The 26,060-nt window shown below is 37.0% G+C and overlaps 2 protein-coding genes across 12 annotated transcripts; both read left to right on the top strand.

Annotated features, from left to right (window-relative positions):
- Nucleotides 1-69: 69 nt before the first annotated feature.
- LOC103872375 (mediator of RNA polymerase II transcription subunit 15a) lies at nt 70-14,567 on the top strand. Of its 2 annotated transcripts, XR_004448578.1 has the most exons (8): nt 70-217; nt 499-616; nt 771-882; nt 1,062-1,185; nt 1,448-1,562; nt 1,653-1,764; nt 1,916-2,097; nt 14,412-14,567. XR_004448578.1 is itself a non-coding variant. In XM_009150755.2 (7 exons), exons 2-7 carry the CDS (start codon nt 519-521, stop codon nt 1,970-1,972), a joined length of 618 nt encoding a protein of 205 aa, XP_009149003.1. In that variant the 5' UTR covers nt 70-217; nt 499-518; the 3' UTR covers nt 1,973-2,102. The 2 variants fall into 2 exon arrangements, 1 of the variants encoding a protein (XP_009149003.1); XM_009150755.2 differs by lacking the exon at nt 14,412-14,567 and having other exon boundaries at nt 1,916-2,102.
- LOC103872372 (mediator of RNA polymerase II transcription subunit 15a) lies at nt 8,020-26,005 on the top strand. 10 transcript variants are annotated; one of them, XM_033273338.1, is made up of 12 exons: nt 11,737-11,822; nt 11,952-11,979; nt 12,085-12,202; nt 12,386-12,497; nt 12,680-12,800; nt 13,038-13,161; nt 13,291-13,402; nt 13,586-13,706; nt 13,795-13,915; nt 19,962-20,073; nt 20,180-20,189; nt 25,664-26,005. In XM_033273338.1, the coding sequence occupies exons 3-12, from the start codon at nt 12,105-12,107 to the stop codon at nt 25,750-25,752; spliced, it is 1,020 nt and encodes a 339-aa protein (XP_033129229.1). In that variant the 5' UTR covers nt 11,737-11,822; nt 11,952-11,979; nt 12,085-12,104; the 3' UTR covers nt 25,753-26,005. The 10 variants fall into 10 exon arrangements, with proteins under 10 accessions (XP_033129230.1, XP_033129233.1, XP_033129232.1 ...); XM_033273339.1 differs by lacking the exons at nt 11,737-11,822; nt 11,952-11,979; nt 12,085-12,202 and adding exons at nt 8,020-8,194; nt 8,531-8,638; XM_033273342.1 differs by lacking the exons at nt 11,737-11,822; nt 11,952-11,979; nt 12,085-12,202 and adding exons at nt 8,022-8,194; nt 8,566-8,638.
- The last annotated feature ends 55 nt before the right edge of the window (nt 26,006-26,060 follow it).

The following is a 26,060-nucleotide window of genomic DNA, read 5'->3' as shown; positions in this document are numbered from 1 at the left end:
GAGCGAAATTTTGGAACAAATCCGGATCTCGGATAATAATTCCAGGCCTAATTCTTACTAATCAAATTTCAGTGGGTCCCCATGTAACATTTTTTCTCAGAAAAATTCATTACATATTCAGTTTTCTGTTTACACTTATGTTCAAAGCAAGCTCTTGGTCTTGGTCTAGGTCTCTGCTCGTCGCAACCCTCAACCCAGCTCTTGCAGCAAATCTGAGGTGATTTGTTTTCTCGATTTTTCAAAAATCTTTGATTTTAGGGTTTTGTTTTTCTTCTTGTGGTCAGGAAGCAAGAAAAGTATTGTGGCTCGCTTTTTTTTTCCTTGTACAAGTAGGAGAATATACGAATTTTGATTATTTCAACCGATCAGTGAACGAAGTTGGTACTGATCAGAGGTTTAACTCAGTAGTCTGCTTTCTTGTGCTCTAAGTCTCCATAATTACAAGACATTTTGGAGCTAATCACACTTTAATCTCTTTTTTTTCCTTTCTAATTGAAGTTATAAAAGTATTGATCTTGATGGGGACTTCTGTTAATAACGGGGAACCTGTCATGGACACAAATGACTGGGGAACTCAATTGTCATCTGATTCACGACAGAAGATCGTCAACAAGATGTAACTTCATCATCATATCTCCATTTTCCTATTTATATATATCCTCTAGAACAAGAAGGTTTCTAAGAAAAAAAAAAAAAAAAAAAAAAAAAGAAGGTTTCTAAGCTGTTTTTTTTATATTGTTCTTACAATGAGTTACTTGCCACTTGCGCAGACTGGAAACACTAAAGAAGCACCTTCCATTTTCTGAACCAGAAGGAATTAACGAGCTCAAAAGAATTGCTGCCAGGTTCGAGGATAAAGTTTTCAGCAGTGCTGTTCACCAGGTAATAATAATAATACACACGTCCTTCTCTATATTTGTTTCTTTAGTGTTGTTTTATAAAGAGATTTGCGAGGGAAATGCACATGGAAAATAAGTATATGATTTTTTGTAGCCCCATTATACGGTGGTGTACGTATGAAAGCCCATGATTCTGATTTTCTTATTATTTTGAATTTTCAGACTGATTACCTCCGGAAAATATCCTTGAAGATGTTGATTATGGAGACTAAAGATCAGAACGCAGCTGGTTCCTCTCCTTCTATCCCTGCTGATAGTAACAACCCAGCCTTGGATGATCAACTGGGTAAGCAACGTCCTTCATTTACTAGCAGAAGCTGGTTTTGATGTGTGCTAGATAATGCATTCTCCTTGTGTGTGAGCTAATCTAACACAATAGGCACCTAATATGAAGTTTCAGCGGTTAATTGTTATCCATCTTTGTGGTTTCGTTGTTGTTCTCCGTGCCTTCATTTGAAATATATTCCATTTGGTTTGTTATGTGTTTTGTTTTTCTTATGGAGCTATAATAAGATCTACCCTTTGATGCTTTTGTGAATATTCCACAGACAATCTCATGATTAATGTAGAGCGTTTTCTCCTGAACGAAGAACCTGCCATGAACTCAGGTGACTGGAGAGCTCAACTGCCACCGGATTCACGCCAGAAGAATGTTGACAAGTTGTAAGTTCGGTAATATATATCTGTAGGAAACATAATGTTATAACATTTTGTCATAGTGCGTTGCCCATACTTTTTTTGTCATTTGAGCAGAATGGAAACTCTGGAGAAACATGTTCCGTATTCGGGGCAAGAAGGAGTTGAGGAGCTCAGGAGAATTGCTGTCAGCTTCGAGGAGTTAATATTCAACACTGCTATAAACCAGGTTTCACTTTCCTCTTCTTCATTCTATTTTTGCCTACACTGGTGAAAGCAGCGGGATGATGGATGGTAGAACGGTGCTGTGGAAAATTTTAAGCTTCATGCTTGCTTTCTTGACATCATTCCTATTAAGCATGGTTTGTTTCGAGTTTCAGGGGGATTACTTTCACAAAATATCGTTAAAGATGCAGACTATGGAAGAGGACGACTAAATAAAATTGCTTTGAAGGTGGCGTTTTGAACTTTCAGGCGATTCCATATATATGTATTGATAATATTAAGAACAGAGCTTGAAAGCCTCCAAAGTTAAAGACATGAATAAAAGAATGGTAATTCCCTTTGTAGCAGTGGATACGTATTTACTATTGTGGCTATAACATAACATTAAAAAAAAAAAAATTGAAGAAAGGTCTACATTGTATAGTGTTTGATATATAAATTTAATTAGACGTGAATCCAGAGGTAAATTTTAATGGAGGGAAAATTGTTGGTTGGTAATTTGTTTAAAAAAGTTTAAAAGATACTCATGTTATAATTTTGTTAGTGTTCCATGTATTTTATGCTCAGCTTAATCTAACAATACTAAAAGGGGAATATCCTCCACTCTAAAGCTATCCACGTCACTATAAAAAATCAACCAATAGTGAAATTTTGTTTTGCCACGTCATAATGGTTTCTGTCGAAAAAAGAGAGAAATTGAGTCTTCGTTTGGGCTGTCCAAAGATAAACTACAGAAATGGCCAGTTCAAGCCCGTTAATGCTTCGCCTAGAATTTCGTGTGAGCGTGGAGCTCATCTTCCCTATCCCGACTCTTAAGCTTCTTCTTCACCAGTTGCGATAGTAACTCTGTGGCTGCTTCCTCCTCTTCATCAATCAATGACGCTATTAAATCTCATCTTTATTGTTTTGTTTTACCTTCCTCTCTTTCTCGTCATATATAAAATGCTCCCATCTCTTCGTAGAGATTTACTTTGGACCAAACTCAGAAACCTGCTTTCAAGAATCTCAAGCTATGGCGATTGTTAGCTCTCTACCTTTGTGAGTTTACTTTGAAGGAGCACACCAGGTCTGAAAATGTTTTTCGTGAGTAAGTTTCAGAAAAATCTCTGAATATAACTCTTTTTTTTACGAAAGATCATTCGCAGAGTCTTACTACGTTGAATGATTTGTCCCTGCAATTTTTATTTTCAGATTAGCATAAGGTCTTACTCTTAAGAAATTTTTTTTGGGTAGCTTTCTCGGATCTCTGGCCTATATGGCTAACTCAAAGCTTGGATCTGTATTGCAGGTCTGATTCCTTAAAACTAAAACTATCAAAAAGTTCTAATTTTGTTTCTTAGCCTCTGTCTAATGATTGTGGAACAACCAGAAGCTCTTTACCCGTCCTCTCTAGAATTCAATAACTAAAGCATTTTCACTACAATCTGATTTGGTCAATAGTTTGACTTATAACATCTTTCTCAACAGGGTTTTGATGATTTCATGCTTATTTGATTTATTTTTGTTTTTGTCGTTCTTTACAGTTGGTGTATAGGATAATGGGAATTTTATCCTTGAGCATGAGGTTGGAATGAAAATTGGATGCATTGACCTTGAGTCAGACTGTTTTGAGGACAATACTAAAAGGGGAATATCCTCCACTCTAAAGCTATCCACGTCACTATAAAAAATCAACCAATAGTAAAATTTTGTTTTGCCACGTCATAATGGTTTCTGTCGAAAAAAGAGAGAAATTGAGTCTTCGTTTGGGCTGTCCAAAGATAAACTACAGAAATGGCCAGTTCAAGCCCGTTAATGCTTCGCCTAGAATTTCGTGTGAGCGTGGAGCTCATCTTCCCTATCCCGACTCTTAAGCTTCTTCTTCACCAGTTGCGATAGTAACTCTGTGGCTGCTTCCTCCTCTTCATCAATCAATGACGCTATTAAATCTCATCTTTATTGTTTGTTTTACCTTCCTCTCTTTCTCCTCATATATAAAATGCTCCCATCTCTTCGTAGAGATTTACTTTGGACCAAACTCAGAAACCTGCTTTCAAGAATCTCAAGCTATGGCGATTGTTAGCTCTCTACCTTTGTGAGTTTACTTTGAAGGAGCACACCAGGTCTGAAAATGTTTTTCGTGAGTAAGTTTCAGAAAAATCTCTGAATATAACTCTTTTTTTTACGAAAGATCATTCGCAGAGTCTTACTACGTTGAATGATTTGTCCCTGCAATTTTTATTTTCAGATTAGCATAAGGTCTTACTCTTAAGAAATTTTTTTTGGGTAGCTTTCTCGGATCTCTGGCCTATATGGCTAACTCAAAGCTTGGATCTGTATTGCAGGTCTGATTCCTTAAAACTAAAACTATCAAAAAGTTCTAATTTTGTTTCTTAGCCTCTGTCTAATGATTGTGGAACAACCAGAAGCTCTTTACCCGTCCTCTCTAGAATTCAATAACTAAAGCATTTTCACTACAATCTGATTTGGTCAATAGTTTGACTTATAACATCTTTCTCAACAGGGTTTTGATGATTTCATGCTTATTTGATTTATTTTTGTTTTTGTCGTTCTTTACAGTTGGTGTATAGGATAATGGGAATTTTATCCTTGAGCATGAGGTTGGAATGAAAATTGGATGCATTGACCTTGAGTCAGACTGTTTTGAGGACCAACCAGACACTGTCACATTCACTGAAGGTTATCAAGATATCAGTAAGAGAGGCATCACACAGGACAGCTATGAATCTGAAGTTTGGCACTATAATATAGGATGTGATGAAGTGTGACAGCGCCACCATGATCATGAGTCTCAAGGCCACTATTTAGTCGCTCGAAGGACAGATGTGTTATGTTACCGCATAGAGCTCCAAGTATGCCCAGATTGCTGCCAAGAAAGGGCCAAACAGTCTCTACTGCCTTGGTGTTCCTCTCACCACCTACATTCAAAGCTCATGGAAAGAAGCTACGATGTGGTTTCCAAACTCACATATAACAATCTTTGTCTCTTCTCTAATAACTTTGTTGCTACTTCAGTTGTGGTCATTTCCACTGCTCTCAACTCCAAGGCCCCCAGGAGAGTCATCTTTCATCTTCTCACTAACGAGATCCACTAATGCGGCAATGAAGTAATGGTTCGCTAGACAACGTCAGGAGTCACTATTGAGATTCATATATTTGAGGATTTCAAATGGTTTAATGCTTCTTATGTTCCTGTCTTCGAGGAGCTACAAGAAACTGATTCGCATATCTATTATTTCTCTTCTCACAACGATAATGGACGCAGACAAAGCAAATTCAGAAACCCCAAATATCTCATGAAGTGTAATATTCTTCAGTCCCAGCTTAAAGATCTCTGACATATTTTGATATTTGAGCTTCTAGGCATTTCACAAGTCGCAATTATTTAGGCCAAGGGTTGCATCTTCAGAGACGACTATGAGGTATGATCCATTTTCTGTACTGCATTTCTACTGGTTCATTGTAGAGAAGTTATTCTTTAACAAAGTTTCCATCTGTTTTGATGATCCCATAGTCGAATTGAGATGCATTAACAAATTAGCTATGAAACAAAAAGAAAGGAGAGGTCTAAGCTCTCTCTAGAAAAAGGTAACGTTGCATTTTTAATCAGCTTTTAGTAGACAAAAGTCTTGAAACTATACATTGATTGTGTTACTCTTTTTTTCCTTTTTGTCTCAATTGTCTCTTATTCTATAGCTGGTTTGTATGGATTTATTTGGTTCCATATGAATTTTCCGTTATCTATTGTGATAGAATGGTTGTGGCATTACTCATTGCATATATAAAGTATGTGACGCATGTGTGGAAGAGGAGGCCAGATTAAAAGTTGGTGCAGCTGCGAACCAACAAGAAAAACAAAGAAAGGTACGTATACAAATTTCATTATAATCTATAATATATGACTATCTATCTTCTGTCTTCCCTTTGTTGTTGTCACTTGGAGTCAGAGAATCTAATGAATCCAGCTTAGTTTTTCAGTGTATACAATGGGATATATATATATATATCAGTGTGATTAATTATATAAGTTTGGTGTAATTTAATATGTAAGAGGAAGAAGCTGGTTTGGAAGTTTCTGTTACACCAAGTAACATGAGTCTTAGGTGCAACGTGGGAAAGAAGACACAGAGAAATGCTTAGGATCAAGAGAAGTGTCTCCGCAGGTTACAGTCAGGTATTCTCTCTAATCTCTTACAATCAGGTTCAGCTCACAAGCAACTGTTTTCTGGTCAATTCTGAGTATCCATTTGTTGTACTTTTGACAATTGGAAGCTGACTGACATGACCACATTTGATATTTTGTCTCAGGCTCATTTCATTCTGCTACAGAACACGACGCAAAAAAAGACGAGCTGGTAGATGTGGAGAAGGCAAAACACTAGCTGAATAAAGCAGGTTAGCCAGAAGATGAACTGGCAGCGTTGAAGAGGCAGTTCATGTCCCCAATGTCTACCACAGTTACATCAAAAGATGGTGCAAGAAAACTGGGGTTTGTGAGTTGGTGACAGGGAATGTGCAAGGTACTGAGCTTCCTGAAGAGTGTGATGATGAATCTGTTTGAGAAGACAAAGTAGAGTTCACTTATGAGATGCTGTGTTTGGAGGACCTGCCAGAAAGTGAGAGCAAGACGGTAAGAGGCTTTGGGTGCGCTAGAGAGGATAAAAAGACACAAACTAGCTCAGTGAGTAAATAATGTTGACAAATTACTTGCGATACAGTTTGGAATTGTAATATGCAGAACATGATCGTATTATTATCATGAGAAATTATATACTTCTGTTTTGTCTCAATTCCACCATGTTAGTTTATTGCATAGTTCTTTATACTCTTTCCATTATTTGGCATTTTACTGGAATTACATCTTTGATCTTAATGTGCAATCTTTACTTTTGGTATTTAAACAATCGCAAAAACTAACAAAAGAAAGACTTAGAATCTAACAAAGAGAACTATAATGAAAGAACCACTGAACCACACAAGATAAAAAAAACCAGTTCATGAGCTTTTGCCTCCTCTCTAAAGACACCTACAAGATTAACCGTACCACATTCAGCAATAATGGCCAACAAACATTTTAAAATTTCTGTTCACAAAAAGTAAAAAAAAATTTAAAAAAATAGTGTATGAAGTTTAACAAAACAAATATTAAAGACACGAAATAAGAAGAAAACTAAATGACCATTTTTAATGGAAATTAAAATAATAAGGCTATATCAAATTAGAAATAATTTAAATTTTCAATTTGTGATATTAGTACAAGATTGTAGAATGTTTTTACTGGAAAAAAATAATAATAAGAAAATAATGTTTTTGGATCATAGTTTTGGACTAAAAATATATTATAATGTTTTTGGATCATAGTTTTGGACTAAAAATATATCCAAAACTCCCCTAATTAGTATCTAAAAATTCATTTTTGAATAACAGCGTAATAACATGATTGTATTTTGAAAAATAGTAATTTTAAAACCAACTAATATATAAAAATAAAATTTAAATAAATTTTGAATATCTCTTGAGAATATTTTGATTATCATTTTAGATTTAGTTTTAATCCAGATTAATATTTTAACTATAGCTAGATTGTAAGATATTTGTTTTGCTTATAACTAAACAAGCAATATAGTAATAATAATTGCTGGCAAAAAAATATAGTAATAATAATATTTTCATAGATTTTTCAGTGTATTTAACACATACAAAAAAATTTAAAGTTTTTTTTAATTTAAAGCAATGAGTATTTAAATTAGCTTTACTTAGTACAATTGTAAGAAATGAATTATAATCATAAGAAAATATATTATAAAATATTAAATAACATATAAAAACATAAATATGATATAAATAGTATACATAACAAAGAAATATGTGATGTGGAGATTAATAATATATTTTCTTAATAACCTAAATATGTAAGAAAATATATTTTGGATATAACTAACATTTAACAAATTCTTTATTCATTTCGCATTTGTTCACCATCCCATATATATTTTAGATAGTAAGAAAATAAATTGTAAGTCTTACTCAATTTCTAATTTAATTTTTATTTATATTTTTATAACATAGATATTAAATACAATTTTATTTGAATAAACCCGGGCGTAGCCCGGAAAAATCTCTAGTAGGTTTAATGAGAAATAAAAACCATTTAACACCCAGTTTTAAATTATAATAATTGTACTGACTACTGACTAATAAAATTTCAGTAGGTCCTCCTTGTAACATATATTGGCCCTATATATCTGGGCTCACTAGACCGTGTCTCCTCTTTATTGCTTAATTGAGCCGGTTTACAAATACTAGTTTCGGTTTCACTTTCTGTTTACAAATTTAGATTTTTTTTTTTTTTTTTTGATCAAACAAATTTAGATCTATGTTAAGTAAGCAAGCAAAGTATTGGTCCCTGCTCGTCGTCCTCCCTGCAACCTGAGGTGATTTGTTTTTCGAATGTCGTTATTTTTCGTCTTTGATTTTAGGGTTTCGTTATCTTCTTGTGGCTGGGCTGCGAGAAAAGCATTGTGGCTCGTTTTCTTTTTCCTTCCATTTTAGGAGGAGGAGATTATATGATTTTTTTAAAAAATTTCAACCAATCACTGAACGAAGTTGGTACTGAACTAGTGTTGAGAGGTTCAACTGAATAGTTTGTTTCTTGTGCCATACGCTGGTACAGTGCGTTTTTTCAGTGTATCGTGCCCTAGAAAATATTACAAGACATGTGAGGGTTAATCACACTTTTTAACTTGTTTTCTAATTGAGTTATATAATAGAAGTACTTAGATGGGGACTTGTGTTGATAAAGGAGAAACTGCCATGGACACACATGACTGGAGAGCTCAATTGCCATCTGGTGGACGCCAGAAGGTCGTCAACAAGATGTAACTTAACTTCTTCTTCATCATCATAATATCTCTTGTTGTATAGATCAATAAGTTCTCTTTTGTTTCTTCTTACTTGATTTTACTTGCATGCAGAATGGAAGCACTGCATAAGTACCTTCGAGTTTCTGGACCAGAGGAAATGAACGAGCTCAGGAAGATTGCTTCCAGATTCGAGGAGAAAATTTTCAGCGATGCTGTTAACCTGGTAACACTTCCTTCCTCCTATGTATTTTGTTCCCTTAGTGTGGAGATTGGCGAGTGGCAATGGACATGGATCAAGAAGATATGATCTTTAAGGCCCCCCATTATATGGTAGCTAGCTATGTATATATAACTGATCCTTGTTTTCTTTTCGAAATTTCAGACTGATTACCTTCGGAAAATATCCATCAAGATGCTGCCTTTGGATACTAAAGCACCAAATGCAGCTGGTTCTTCTTTACCGATCCCTGGTGGTTATAACCGTCTGCCCTTGAATCCGGGTATAAAGCCCTTCATGCATGTAGTAGCATTAGCTTTTGTTGGTGTGTAAAGTTAACGCATTGATCTCTTCATGTAAGCTTAGATGTATGTATATGATATAAACTAGAACACATAATAATAACATGAAATTTTTGGGTGTGTTTGAAATATCATCACAATTCATTTGTTAAGTCGTCTTGTGAACATATACAGGTTGTCATCAGATGACAGTCGAAGGACCCGTCGAAGCAGAGCCTGTTGTGAACACAGGTGACTGGAGAACTTGTCTGCCACCGGATTCACGCAAGAAGAATGCCAACAAAATGTAAGTTCATTATACACACTGCGTATTAGTTGTCTATTCGAAATTGTCATCTTTGCTCACTTCAGAGCCAGCTTAGTGCTAAAGCTCTGTAGAAAAACAATGTTACAACGTTCTGACACAGTGCCGTAGGTGTGACCTATGTTGATGATGTACAGTTAAACTGTTTGTTTTGTCATTTGAGCAGAAAGGGAACACTAAAGGAACATGTTCCAAACTGTGGGAAAGAAGGAGATATAGAGCTCAAGAAAATTGCTGCTAGCTTCGAGGAGTTGATTTTCAACACTGCTATTGATCAGGTTTCATCATTTTTTTTTTTATCTTGGAATATTGGTAGAACGGTGGAATGAAATTCATGCAGCAAAACTCTTGTTTATAGTGGTCCAAGTCAAGACGATTAGTTATTATCTATACTATTAAAGCAGAATCCCTACTAGGATTCTGCCCTTAGTTTTTCAAGTTATTTACAAATGTATGCCACTCCCTTATTTAGATTTTTTCTAATTATTTTTGCCTCATTTAACATCAAATGAAAAAAGAAACAAAATCAGTTATGCTATAATTATGAGGACATTTAGGCATACGTTGGATATTTACTTCCTTAAAAAAATGCTATATTCACTAACCATAATAAATTTACATACTAATCTATTTAATTAAGGCCTATTATTATTGAAACGATTTCATTAGACCGTTTAACCAAAAAAAATCCAACCAAAATGCCTCCGTTAACTTATCTAACGAGTTTAAGGCCCAATCTTATTTTTTTAAACAAAAATATATTTTATAATACTGATTTTATCATCTAACCTATAATTTATTTTCTATCGTTTATTTCAAATTGTTAAATACAAATAAACAATTATGTAAATATTTATATTATATAGTACCTTAACATAAAATCATTTATTATGTCATTTTGTCCATAATATTGATATAGCAATTATAAGTGTAAGAATATTTTTAAATTATTATAAAATTAAATTTAAATATAAAATAAAAATACAAATTATAATAGGTTATTAATAAAAAATAAACTAATATTATCATATCAATAAACTAATATTGTCACAGCAAAATCATAATTGGTTAATAACAAGTTGTTGGGTTTTTACCAAGGTTTTCAATCAGATTTTAATAAAAGATTTTTTCATTGAATCCGAACAAGATTATATACATGGTTTCATCTTGATCGGTTCAACCACTGATTTGGATCAGATATGAAAATAGTACTTGAACCTCAAACATTATAATAAATTAACATTAAATTATTTATTTTCTAATAAAATGTTGACATAAAAAACTGGTGTGCTTTCAAAAATATTATTAGCTTCTAAATCTAATAAAGATAAAAAAAAATATTTGTATATTGATGGTTAGAACTATAATACAAATATATGACAAGAAAAACTCATTTTCAGTGTAAAATCGACAATTCACATCATTACTCTATATATATATACACTATTAAATCACACATATCATCTTTAAATCTATTTCGAAAAATACCATATTTTGAAAAAAATGAAAATGATAAAAGTTTAAAAATTTTTATTGTTAAGATATGAAAAGAAGATAATATTAATTTTTAAATTAATTTCAGTAAATGAAAAACAAAATCCGCGCTTTTCAAAGCGCGGGTCAAAACCTAGTTATTCTCTTAATCTAAATGCTATGGATTGCAAACCAATGAACCTTGTTATTGTATGATCTCCAGTGACAGTGAACCTTGATATCAAAACTTCTTTTGGTTTGATATTCTGTTTATCTCGAGTTTCAGGTGGATTATCTTCACAAAACATCCTTCAAGATCACACCTTGAAACCTCCAAAGTTCAAGGCATTAGGAATGAATAAACATGGAGGGATTTTTCTAACGCATCCGAAATCCTCAACAAGGAAAAACAACGTTTCCTTCATTTAACTGGTGTAGAATCAAAACTGTTTTCCTTTTTGGAGCAGTTGAGTTAAGGGTTAGACTGTATAGGCACTGCATAATGTTTGATACTAGATCCAGTAACTAAATTTAATTAGACGTGGATCCAGAAGTAAATTTTAATGGAGGTAAAAAAGTTGATTGATAATCTGTTAAACAAAATACTACTACACAATCTAATCAAAATGCTAAGAAGGCAATCGGGCAGATTTTTTTCTTTAAAAAATGTGGGCAATAAAATAAAATAGTTTTTTTTAGTTCTGACTAATCAAATTTCAGTGGGCCCCTTGTAACATTTTTTTCTCTGAAAAATTCATTACATATTTGGGTTCATATAATAAGGCCATGTCACCTCTTTTCATTTTTCTATTTACATTTATGTTCAAGCAAGTTCTTGGTCTTGGTCTTGTTCTCTGCTCGTCGCAACTCTCGATCCCCGAAAGCCCTTGCAGCAAATCTAAGGTGATTTTGTTTTCTTGAATTTTGTGTTTCTTCTTCTGGTCCGGATACGAGAAAAGTATCGTGGCTTGTTTATTTCACGTTTACAAGTAGGATGATAATAAATTTAATTTTATTATGTCGACCAATCAGTGAAAGAAGTTGGTACTTGATCAGAGAGGTTTGGCTCAATAGTTTGTTTTCTTGTGCTCTAAGTCTCCATAACTACAAGACATTTGGAGCTAATCACACTTTAATCTGTTTTTTCTTTTTGTTCTAATTGAAGTTATAAAAGTCTTGATCTTGATGGCGCCTTCTGTTAATAACGGAGAACCTGCCATGGACGCAAATGACTGGAGAACTCATTTGCCATTTGATTCACGACAGAAGATCGTCAACAAGATGTAACTTCATCATCATATCTCCTTTTCTCTCTCTCTCTCTCTCTCTCTCTCTCTCTCTCTCTCTCTCTCTCTCTCTCTCTCTCTCTCTCTCTATACATATATCCTCTAGAACTAGAAGGTTTCAATAAGCTTTTTTTGTTTCTGGTAAATTATTCTTACATGATTGACTTGCAACTTGCGCAGAATGGCTACACTAATGAAGCACCTTCCATATTCTGGACCAGAAGGAATCAACGAGCTCAAGAGAATAGCTGTTAGGTTCGAGGAGAAAGTTTTCAGCAGTTCTGTTCACCAGGTAATAAATAATACACACGTCCTCTGTATTTGTTTCGTTAGTATATGGTTTTATATAGAGATTTGCTAAAGCAATGGACATGGAAAATAAGCATATGATCTTTTGTAGCCCAATTATACGGTGGTGTATGCTGGCCATGTATACCTACCGGTCCTGATTTTCTTTTATTTTGTTACTTTCAGAATGATTACCTTCGGAAAATATCTATGAAGATGTTGACTATGGAGACTAAATCGCAAAATGTAGCCGGTTCCGCTTCTTCTATCCCTGCTGATAGTAGCAACCTAGCCTTCGATGAACTTAGTAAGCAACGCGTCCTTCATCTACTTAGCAGAAGCTTGTTTTGGATAATCCATTATTCTCCATGTGTGTGAGCTAATCTAAATGCCACAATAGGCACCTAATATGAAGTTTTCAGCGGTTAATTGTTATCCATCTTTGTCCTCCGTGCCTTCATTTGAAATAGATTCCATTTGGTTTGTTATGTGTTTTGTTTTCTTATAAGATCTACCCTTTGATGCTTTTGTGAATATTCCACAGACAATCTCATGATCAATAATGGCAATGTAGAGCCTTTTCTCCTGAACGAAGAACCTGCCATAAAATCAGGTGACTGGAGAACTCAACTGCCACCGGGTTCACGACAGAACATCGTCAACAAGATGTAACTTCATCATCACATCTCCTGTTTTGTATATATATATTTTTTCTATAAATAGAAGGTTTCTATGCTGCTATTATATATATAAGTTAAAAGTTTTGGTAATTGTTCTTACATGATTTACTTGCGCAGAATGGATACACTAAAGAAGCACTTTCCGTATTCTGGACCAGAAGGGATTAACGAGCTCAAGAGAATTGCTGCCAGGTTCGAGGAGAAAATTTTCAGCAGTGCTGTTCACCAGGTAACACACACCTCTTGTCCTCCTTTATATTAATTTTGTTTCGTTAGTGTGGGTTTATATTAGAGATTTGCAAAAACAAATGGACATGGGAAAATAAGATATGATCTTTTGTAGCCCCCCATTATACGGTTGGTGTATGAAAGCTATGATCCTGATTTTCTTTTTTTATTTTTGAATTTTCAGACTGATTACCTCCGGAAAATATCGATGAAGATCCTGACTATGGAGACTAAAGCTCAAAATGCAGCTGGTTCCGATTCTTCTATCCTTGCTGATAGTAACAACCTAACCTTGGATGACATTAGTAAGCAACGTTCTTCGTGTACTTGGCAGAAGCTGGTTGTGGAGCTTATATGGTCTTTAACCCTTGATGCTTTGTGAATACTCCACAGTGAATCATTTGATCAAGGACAATGCAGAGCCTTCTCTCCTGAACGTGGAACCTGCCATAAACTCAGGTGACTGGAGAATTCAACTGCCACCTGATTCACGCCAGAAGAATATCGACAAGCTGTAAGTTCGTTGCATTTTATTTTTGTTTTTGTTATAAACATAGTAGTGCCTTGACCTATGAATAATATCTTCTTTTTTTTTTTGGTCATTTGGCGCAGTTTGGAAACTCTGAAGAAACATGTTCCGTATTCAGGGCAGGAAGGAATTGAGGAGCTCAGGAGAATTGCTATCAGCTTCGAGGAGTTAATATTCAACACTGCTTTAAACCAGGTCTTACTCACTTCCCTCTTCTTCATTCTATTTTTAGCTAACATTAGTGAAGCAGTGGGGATGACGGTGCTGTGAAAATTTCTTGATTGAGCATGGTTTGTTTCGAGTTTCAGGTAGATTACTTTCGCAAAATATCCTTAAAGATGCAGACTATGGAAAAGGACGACTAAGTAAAATTGCGTTGAAGGGGGAGCGTTTGGAACTTTCAGGCGATTCCACATATGTATTGATGATAATGTTAAGAAGTAGAGCTTAAAAGCCTCCAAAGTTAAAGGCATGAATAAAAGTTTTTATAATCGGTAACATATTTCTTGCGGAGGAAGCCTCGCCTTGCTCTCTCTCATGTTAAGTCAGGCTTGTAGTCCTCCTCTTCGGTATTTATTGAATGTGTGCAACTGTACAATGAAACCTTGCAACCATTAATGATTGCAATCTTTGCTAATTAACCATAATAGATAAATGTAACCTTTGGTGATTAACCATTGCAACTATTTACTAATTATTGCAACTCTTCATTAATTTTTGCAACTTTTGATTTAACCATTGCAACTATTGGTTGCAACTCTTCATTCTCTATATAACGAGGTGTAGGCATTGAAAAATGGAAATATAAAAAATCAGAAACTAATAGTTAGTAAGAAAGAGAGAGAGAAAAAGATTCATTGTTTAAAAATCATCAAAACTTTGAAAAAACACGTATAAACACTAAAGTTCTATTTGTTTCTCTTGTATCTTAGCGTAGAACAAGAGTGAGACTTTGATTTTCGTGTAACCCAAGGTTCGAAATAGGATCAAAAGAAAGCACTGGCGATTCAATCATTATCCAAATATATAATTCATAATTTTTCAGGTTACAACCCAAATTAACCAACATTTATACATATATATATATATATATATGCTTATGTAAAACCTTCTTTAGTTACGTACAAGATTCTTTCCACAAGTATAAAACAGTTAATATTGTTATTATCCTAATAATGAGGAGAAGAAGAAGAAGGTTCAAAAGCATTGCGTTACTTTCGATTTTATTGTTGTCACTCAGAACAAAACAAGTTACCATGATTAAAGGAGTTAAAAAGTTAAATTATTAGTTTGGGCTTGTTTAAGCTCAATGGGCCATAGTATAAAAGCCCTAGCTCTGACTTCAATTTCTCCTTTCCCGTTGTTCTTCCGCCCTTTGGTTTCCTTCGCTGTAAAGGGAACGCTGGTCTGCGACTTTGACCTCGAAACTGCGTAATCTCATCGTCGATTCAAGGTCCAGTTTCCTAATTTCGTTTCTGTTTTCTCGAATCTAGGGCTTTGCTTTGAGATTTTTTCCCCTTGTGGCTTGGATTCGAGAGAAAGTGTTTCGTATTCTTACAATAATGAGAGTAGATGAAGTCGTTTTGTTTGTAATAGTTAAGATTCTTCCTTCTGAATCTCATTTGTCCGGTATTTGATGATGCTTTGTGGATTGTAAAGGCAGGACACACACTTAATGGGGCCTTCTTGTCCCAATGGGGAACGTGCGATTGACACATTAGACTGGAGAACTCAATTGCAGTCTGATGCACGTGAGAGCATTGTCAACATGATGTACGTTTTATTATATCTATTAGATTATGTTTCTCAGCCTAATGTATATGTCACATGGACGGTTCCACCACAGTTTCTTGATTTTGTTTTGGTTTTAACTTAAATAACTTTTTTTCTGTTAGCGCAGAACGGAAGCACTGAAGAAACAACACCTTCCATTTTCTGGACCAGAGGGAGTCAACGAGCACAGTAAAATTGCCTCCAGATTTGAGGATAAAGTTTTCAACACTGCTGCTAACTTGGTAATATGCTCAACATCTCTTCTTTGTTTTCTCTAGTGTCCTAAACATACCGATGGAATTGGACTAAAGAACTGACATTTGGTAGCCATATATTTGATTTTTGTATGCCTTCCAGATTTGTCTCATGTCATGCTTCTGGTCTAATTTTCCCTTTTTTTATTTTGAGTCTCAGAATGATTACCTTCGGAAAATATCCTTAGAGGTGCTGACGATAGAAAACACGGTTAAAAATGCAGCTGATCCGGGTACTAACAATCAATCCCTTTGTGCTCTATTTTCGTAAGCCTAGCAAAATATTTTCTAATTACTCCATCTTGCATTAGAAGGTTGTTTTGTCGCTTGTAACCTTTTGTAGTTAAACCAAAAGGAACTTTTCAAAAAACGAAGAAGAGAATTTGTATCTAAAGTTTGAGTAACTGTTGTGATTGCTATAGCCGGTAAGGCTAATGTCGATGTAGGAAGCCTAATGGACAATAACAGTCTGAGGCCTTCTTATCTTCCCAACAGAGAATCTGCCGTGGACACTGGAGACTGGAGAGCTCAACTGCCACCTGCTACTCGCAAGATGATTGTCAACAATATGTGAGTTTGTTTTGTCTCATTCAAAAGAGCTGTCATCTTTCTCACCTACTATCATTTCCCCCAAGCCAGTTTGATGTTATAGCCTTTAGAAATAGAGTGTTATTGTTATGGTTTCATATCTCGTTTCACCCAATAATTATATAATGTAGAACGGATACACTAGTGAAGCACCATTCCGGGACAGAGAGATCCAACGAGCGCAGGGGATTTGCTGCCAGATTGGAGGAGAATATTTTCAACAGTGCTGATCACCAGGTGATTCACTGGCTTTACAACATCAATGTATACCTTCTTGATTTAATTCATAACTTGTTTTTTGGTCTGATATTTTATATAAACATCCAGATTGATTACCTTCGCCAAATATCCGCAAAGATATCTCTCCTTGCTGCCAGCAACAGCCTACCCTTGGATCTAGGTAAATGACTTTCTTTCTCCGAGATTGAAGTCCTTCATGTAGTAGCAGAAGCTTGTTTTGGATATGGTAAATTTTAGTCCATTTTAAGTGTGTAATAAATGGATGTTGGAGCTCAGTTGCATCCATTTTCCCACTTGATTTGTTTCTCTTGAAGGGTTTAAATGGAGTTAGAAATCTGTTGTCAATGCTTTATTCACATAGGTCATCTTGGCATAAACAGAGGTGACTGGAGAACTCAACATCCACCAGGTTCACGCCAGAAGAATGTCAACAAGCTGTGAGTTTGTTCCTCCAAAATGTTCATATTTTCTCACTCTTGCTACTCATTTCCTCCCCAAAGCCAATTTAATGATAAAAATCTGTAGAAATAAAACGTTGTCGGTATTGATTTGACATAGTGCATATGCTTAAAGAGAGAGAAGTTACTTTTGTCGTTTGAGCAGATTAGAAACACTGAAGAAACATGTTCCATATTCTGGGAAAGAAGGAATTGAGGAGCTCATGAGGATTGCTGTCAGCTTCGAGGAGTTAATTTTCAACACTGCGAGAAATCAGGTTTCACTATATTTTGATTAAGCTCAATGTGTTACGTTTCGTTTTTGATGTTGTCTGTCCATTTCGAGTTTCAGGTGGATTACTTGAGCAAAATATCCTTAAAGATGCAGAATTTGGAAGAGGCAACCTAAGTCAAACAAGGGGAGTGTTCTCAAAGCGGTTTAAATTATTCTAGGAATAGCAAAGTCCATATACATATTTGTATATAAAGATCACACCTTGAAGAGTTAAGAAAGGAAATACATGGATAAACATGTCAAATGTATACTTACTTTGGGATGATTTCTGGTTTTTCCAACATCAATTGAAAAAGTTTTTTCTTTCTTTGGTTAAAAACAAAAACAGAGTTTTTTTTGAAAAAACAAAAAAAAAACAAAAACAGAGTTACCACTTATAAATAGGTTTCCTTCTATACATACGCCTTACAGTAGCTGTGAAAAGATTAAACCAGTGTTTTTACATCTGATTTGGATCCGCGGTCGAATTGGCAAATTTGGTGATTTGATAACTAACTTGTTTGTTTTCTCATGAAATATCTATTATTTAACAATCTGACAAAACTCGTAAAAACATTTAAATTTTGGCCACCGATTGAAACATCGGCCAAAATAATTTTTTATTTTTTTTCTTAAATTTTCAAAATTTCCTGATTACATTTTGTTCTATATTTGAAATAAAAAAGTGAAAAACATTTAAATTTCTCCTTTGCCACATATACACTCTGTATATCCTTTGACTTTTTTTGTCATCCGGTTCAGTGTTCGGTCGTGTTTAAAACATTGGGATAAACCATATGATGAGATGTAAACGTCGTAAAAGTGACTCGTAGTTGGCTGGTTCATCTTGTAATTTCTCATTTAATTGGAGGGGTTTGACGTAACTAAATAGCCACAGCGACGACTTTGAAAACTTTGGTAAGCTATAAGTTGCGAGGATACATAATGGAGTCAGGTTATGATTCTACGTTTGACCATATAGATCCTTTATATATGTTGTTCAATTCCGTTTCTCCAACCATAATCGTTTGTAGCAACCGTGAATTTGACTGATCAGTGAAGTCAACTGATTTTGATTTTCTTTAGAATTGGTGATTCCGTGGCTCAAACTTGCTATTATTATTATTAGCCTAGCTGCTCTGAATCTCAGTGTCCATATAACCCATCTTGTCTTGTGTGTAGTCGTTTGTTTCCTCAAGTTTTTTTTTGGTTATTTTCTCTTCAAGGTTTGTGTACGTAGGAAGGAACAGTTGATGGATAACAACAATTGGAGACCTTCCGTTCCAAAAGGAGAACCTGGTGACTGGAGATATCAGTTGCCACAGCATTTGATGTCTCAACAAAGCAGCCTTCATGAGCAACCATTGGGCACTCAAAGAAGTGTTGCAGGACTGCAGCAACCACAACGTCAGTTGCTCAGTTCCCAGACTAACCAGCAGTCGGTGCACATGTTATCACAGCCAACCGTTGGGCTGCATCAGGCTACTACTCATGGCTTGTTTCTGTTTCAGGGCCAACTGTCGCATCATCAGCAGTTAGGTTTGCAACAACAACCTAATCTGCTACAACAGGATGTGCAACAGAGGCTACAATCTTCAGGTCAAGTCACAGGTTCTCTGCTTCCACCTCAAAAAGTAGTGGACCAACTATATCAATCCCAAAGAACCCTTCCGGAGATTCCATCATGTATGCTTTTTCTACATCCTTGTGAATACTTTAGTTTCTCATACTTTACATAATCCCACCTCAGCAGGATCTGATGCTGAGCATCAGATGGAAAGTGCAAATGGTGTTGATTGGCAAGAGGAGGTTTACCAAAAGGTAGTTGTTTCTTTCTAGTTAATGCTTCTGTAGTGTCCTCTTACTCTTGATGAATTCTGGGAGATAAAATCAGTTCGCTATATATAGTACTAATTCTGTCTACGCTTATTAAAGTGTCAAGAGATAGATGCAATAAGACAAAGATTATCACTGCAATGAATAACCGTGTGACCACATGGTGCTTTGTCTTTGCAGATCAGAACTATAAACGAAAAGTACTTAGCAGAACTTCACGAAATCTACCAGAGAGCTTCAGCCAAGTTGGAGAAAGTACGTTACGATGTTTTTTTTCTCTAAGAGAGTAGTGTGTGTATGTCCTCCGAAACACTAGTAGCTGGGAGAATTTCTATGAATTTAATGCAAACACTTTGCTTTGTCCACATAGGTAATCTTGGCATAAACAGAGGTGACTGGAGAACTCAACATCCACCAGGTTCACGCCAGAAGAATGTCAACACACTGTGAGTTTTGTCCCTCTTCCAAATTTGTCATATTTTCTCACTCTTGCTACTCTTTTGTCATTCCTAAGTCAATTTAATGATCAAAATTCTGTAGAAGTAGAATGTTTCACAAAGTTTTGTTGTATTGCTTTGACCCTATGAATATGCTTATAGATAGACAAGTTACTTTTGTCATTTGAGTAGATTGGAAACACTGAAGAAACATATTCCATATTCTGGGAAAGAAGGAATCGAAGAGCTCATGAGAGTTGCTGTCAGCTTCGAGGAGTTAATTTTCAACACCGCGACAAGTCAGGTTTCACTTTTTATTTTTCTTTATTAACCTCAACGTGTTCATTCATCCTTGATATCATCCACCCCTTATTTCGTTCTTGATGTTGTGTGTTCATTTCGAGTTTCAGGTGGATTACTGATAGACTTTCGATCTATGTAACTGAATAATACTCTTCTGTATTGAATAACGAAGTACAAGATAGCTAGCTTTGTTGTGTGATCTCGAGCTACACTCTCATGGCGAGTTTCACTCTAGATCCTCAATCTCATCTCGATTGAGAAGTACAGACTCATAACGTCCATAACAAACTACAACAAAAAGCATACCTCTCTACGAGTTACAGACTCTTATTTATACTAGCTCTCAGCTCAACTAACCGTTGTAACTGCAAACACTCTACTCGAAATAGAAGGTTTCCCACTTCTTCCTTATTGCTCACGCTCCTTTACTAATCAACACCCTTCTTCTGTTGCTTCTTTTCCCTTCTTCTTACGATAGTAAACCCTCTTGAGCCTATCAATACTTCCCCCAACGAAATCCAGCTTGCCCTCAAGCTGGTACGAAGGAAAACACCCACGAAACTCCTCCAACGACATCCATGAATCTTCAAGAGACGACTTCCCACTCCAATGAACCAGCAGTTCCAACTCTCCCTTCGTCCCATAACGCTTGTCCAATACCTCTCCAGGTTCCAAAGTTTCTTCTGCTGTAACAATGGCTCCCGGAGGTAACGCGGTACTCTGCTCCTGCGAACCCAACGCCAATTTTAACTGAGAGATATGAAATACAGGATGGACACGAGCCTTGTCTGGTAAGAGTAGCTTATAAGCTGTCATCCCAACTCTCGCAATGATCTTATATGGTCCATAATATTTGGCAGCCAGTTTTTGACAAAAACGTCGTGCTACTGTTTTCTGTCTGTAAGGCTGCAGCTTCAAGTAAACCATATCGCCCTCCTTGAACTCTACATCCCTCCGTGACTTATCAGCCTGCTGCTTCATAATCTCCTGTGCCCGCAAAAGATTCTGCTTCAGATCATCCAACATCTCATCACGTTCACGTAACGCAACATCCAGCTCGAAGTTAGCCGTAGAACCAGGTTCAAAACGTAACAAAGGAGGAGGATCTCTGCCATAAAGTACTTTGAACGGAGTCGTTTGCAGTGACTTGTGGTATGTGGTATTATACCACAACTCTGCCCACGCCAAATAAGCATGCCAGGACCTCGGATGAGAAGAACTGAAGCACCTCAAATATGTCTCCAAACATCGGTTTAAGACTTCGGACTGACCATCTGTTTGTGGATGAAAAGCCGTACTATACTTCAATGTAGTTCCTGCTAAACGAAATACTTCAGTCCAAAATGAACTCAAGAAAATTCTATCTCTGTCAGAGACGATGCTCTTCGGAAATCCGTGCAAGCGAACAATCTCAGAGACAAACTTCTTTGCCACATCCAGCGCTGTAAAAGGGTGTTTCAGACTCACGAAATGTGCGAACTTACTCAAACGATCAATCACCACTAAGATCACATTGAAGCCATTCGATGTTGGAAGTCCTTCAATGAAATCCATATTAATGTCTTCCCACACACGATCCGGAATAGGTAGAGGCTGAAGTAACCCTGCAGGTGAAAGTGTAGAATGTTTATGCGTCTGACACACGCTACAAGAAGCCACATACTCCTGAATCTGCTTGAACATTCCCTTCCAAAAAAATGAGCACTGCACCCGTTTAACCGTTTTTAACACTCCCGAATGACCACCCACTTTGCTGTCATGTGCCTCCTTTAGAATCACCGGAATGAAATGTGAAGATCTCGGAATAACCAAGCGACGCTTCGACCACAGCCTTCCCTCAATCACTTGGTACTTCTTAGACTTTAAATCACCCGTTTGAATCTTCTTAATAGTCTCTTGTAACGCCTTATTCTCCCTAATCTCCTTGAATAGATCTTCCCATTGTAAAGCCGTTGGAACCGTTAGAGACAATAGCAATGTAGAAATTGACATTGACCTTGACAACCCATCAGCTGCCTTGTTCTCCAATCCAGGTTTGTAGAATATCTCAAAATCAAATCCCAAAATCTTTGTTAACCATTTTTGATACTCCAAATTCACCTCCTTCTGTTCCAACAAAAACTTGAGACTTCTTTGATCTGTATGCACCTGAAATTTTCTGCCCAAAAGATAATGCTTCCATTTACGTATAGCCATAACAATGGCCATGAGCTCCCTCTCATAAGCTGGTTTTAGCTGTTCTCGTGGCGTCAAAGCATGGCTGAAAAACGCTATAGGCCTTTTATCTTGCATCAATACTGCTCCCAACCCAAATCCTGATGCATCTGACTCAATAACAAATGTCTTTTCAAAATCCGGTAAAGCCAACACCGGTGCATGAACCATTGCATACTTCAATCTATCAAACGCTTCTTGTGCTAACTGTGACCAGCAAAACTGATCATTCTTTAATAAAACCGTCAGTGGTCGACCAATGCTGCCATAGTCTCTGATGAACTTCCGATAGTACCCTGTCAAGCCCAAAAATCCACGCAGTTGTTTCACTGTCTTCGGTTCTGGCCATTCCTGCATTGCACTGATCTTAGCAGAATCTGTCGCTACACCCTCCACCGAAATCATGTGACCCAAATACTCCACAGAAGACACACCGAAAGAACATTTCTTCTGGTTGGCAAACAACTTCTGGTCCCGCAAAGCTTGTAACACTAACCGCAAATGTTGTTCGTGAGACTGATGATCCTTACTGTAGATCAGAATATCATCAAAGAACACCAGTACAAATTTACGGAGAAAGGGTTTAAAAACTTTGTTCATCAGTGCTTGGAAAGTCGCCGGTGCGTTAGTTAAGCCAAACGGCATTACTAAGAACTCGTAGTGACCTTCCACTGTTCTGAACGCGGTTTTAGGGATGTCTTCTTCCATCATTCTGATCTGATGATAACCGGAACGGAGGTCCAGTTTCGAAAACACAGAGGCTCCATGAAGTTCATCCAAAAGTTGATCAATAACCGGTATTGGGTACTTGTCCAGCACTGTAGCTCTGTTGAGTGACCTGTAATCAACGCAAAAGCGAAGAGAACCGTCCTTCTTTTTGACAAGTAACACCGGGCTAGAGAAGGGGCTAGTGCTTGGGCGTATGATACCCGACACTAGCATATCGTTCACCATCTGTTCCATGGCCACTTTGCTGGCATGTGGGTACCTATAAGGTCGAACAGATACTGCATTAACTCCGGGTTTTAGTGTAATTGCGTGTTCACTTCCTCTGAGTGGAGGTAATGAAGTTGGAATCGCAAAAACGTCTTCAAATTCTTGGAGTAGCAGTGAGAACTTTGGTGAAATATCTGGAGTCGACGATGTAGCAGTAGAAGTAGCAAGCAGCACTTCTCTTCCTGACTTGCTAGTTCTAAAGACTGGTTTCAATGACTTGAAGGAGAACTTGGTGCAATGCAGGGTCTTCTCCCCAAACAAAGTCACCTTGTTCCCGTTATAGACAAAGGAAAGGACCTGCTCCTTCCAGTCCACTTCGCACTTGCCTAAGGTTTCAAGCCACTGAATACCGAGTATCACATCGACGTTTCCCAGTTCTAGAGAGATGAAGTCACTTATGAAGTTGGTTTTGTTTAACTGGAAAGTGACTGCTTGGCAAGTTCCCACAGCGTTCACAGTCACCCCGTTACCCAACAACACGTTCAAGCTGTTATCTGCAGAAACTTTCAATCGCAGCTTGGCCACAACTTCGGGTGAGATGAAGTTGTGGGATGCTCCGCTATCGAGCATGACTATCACCTCTTGATTGCATATGTATCCCCGCATCTTAGTTGTCTTTGGGGATTCAATGCCCAAATACGAATTAAGCGACAATGTATGGAGAACTTGTTGGTCTTGTTTATGTAGTAGCTCTTCTTCTTCATTTGTGTCAATAACCTCAAGCTCCAATCCATTGATCACCGTTAACACTCGTAATTGGCGATTCGGACACTCCATCCTGTGAGCTGGAGTCCAAGGTGCTTGACATCTAAAGCAGACCTTGTCCTTTCTCATGCGATCGAGTTCCGCATCCGAAAATTGTAATCTTGGTCTTGTGTTGGCACGTTGAGGAGGAATGTTCTCTTTCTTATCTCCTGTAATGCTTTTCACATTCTCCCCTGATGGTTTATTGACATAGTTGCCAGAACGAGCATTGCTGAAATGACGTTGAGAACCTTTTTGTCCTTCACCCCCAGACGCAACACTAACCACTTTACAGAAAGCTGTGCTCTGCATCTTTAATACCGCCAGTTTGTGATCTGTCAAAGTTACTGGTTCCTTCATGCGGATCACCTCTTTCATTTCTGATTTCAACCCGTTGAAGAACACCTTAATCAAGTTCCTTTCATCGATCCCTGTCACTTGATTCCTCAAAGCCTCAAATTCATTGACGTAATCAACAATGTCTCCTTCTTGCTGTAAACAGAACAACCTTGCCGCTGGATCATTATCGATTGGACCCCCAAATCTGTCTAACATCCTCCTTGTAAACTCTCCCCAATTCGCAAACGGATCACTGATAATCTCACCATTAAACCACTGCAACACTGGACCTTCTAAACTCAATGATACCAAATACAACTTCTCCTCTTCATTGTAGTTCCCGTACCTGAAAAATCTCTCAACTCGAGAAATCCAATCGAACGGCAATGGACCAGAGAATACAGGCATTTCAATTTTCCTCAACAATTTATCACGATTCGCAAGAGTTCCTTGTATTCCCCGATAACCTAACGGAGTTGGAGATGTTCCCGGTTCAGAGATCGTGATCGGTACCTGATCGACGCGAGTATGCGACGGAGAGGCAATCTCTTTCCCCGGACGTTGGTTGAAGACTGCTGTATCTTCTAATCGCGTCAGTAGATTGGCGATATCAGTCATCTTCTTCTCCAAAGTCTCGAATCTTGCTGTGGATTCAACGCCTATCGCTTCAATCTTCTTTTCCACGGAATCAACCTTCGTCGTCATCGAATCTAGCCTCGTCGTCGTCGATCGATCGCTTCGAGCCATCGTATCGTAACGGAGCTTCATCAAATCCATATCGTCTTGAATCCGCTGGAGATCCATCGTTTTCGTTGGTTCTGCAACTATCGCCTTCTCGCGATCACTGCCGTTCCTCGTCTCCACCATCGCGCTCTGATCTCGTGATCTCGACCAGTTTCGCCGCACCAGTGATAGACTTTCGATCTATGTAACTGAATAATACTCTTCTGTATTGAATAACGAAGTACAAGATAGCTAGCTTTGTTGTGTGATCTCGAGCTACACTCTCATGGCGAGTTTCACTCTAGATCCTCAATCTCATCTCGATTGAGAAGTACAGACTCATAACGTCCATAACAAACTACAACAAAAAGCATACCTCTCTACGAGTTACAGACTCTTATTTATACTAGCTCTCAGCTCAACTAACCGTTGTAACTGCAAACACTCTACTCGAAATAGAAGGTTTCCCACTTCTTCCTTATTGCTCACGCTCCTTTACTAATCAACACCCTTCTTCTGTTGCTTCTTTTCCCTTCTTCTTACGATAGTAAACCCTCTTGAGCCTATCAATTACCTGAGCAAAATATCCTCAAGGATGCAGAGTATGGAAGAGGGAAGCGAAATCAAACAAGAGGAGTTTTCAAAACGGCGTAAAACATCCTAAGGAAAGCAAGTCCATATACATATACTTTATATTTGTATATAAAGAACACACCTTGAAGAGTTAAAAAAAAAAAAACAAGAAAAGGCATGAATAAACATACATGGTCGAGTGTATGCCATTGGGAATTGGGATGATTTCTGGTTTCTCCAACATCAAAACATCAATTGAAAGTTTTAAAGCACATGCCAGCTTTGTATTCCATCAACGCATCCAATGTATCTCAGTTTGCATAATTTTATGAATGAAAACAATATATTGGCGGGTCAATTAAATTTGGGGTTTAGTGAACTTGTAGTTGACACTTGACA

Source organism: Brassica rapa, chromosome A06, assembly GCF_000309985.2.
Source record: "Brassica rapa cultivar Chiifu-401-42 chromosome A06, CAAS_Brap_v3.01, whole genome shotgun sequence".
Lineage (NCBI taxonomy): Eukaryota > Viridiplantae > Streptophyta > Magnoliopsida > Brassicales > Brassicaceae > Brassica > Brassica rapa.
This window is presented reverse-complemented; position numbering and strand designations above follow the sequence as displayed.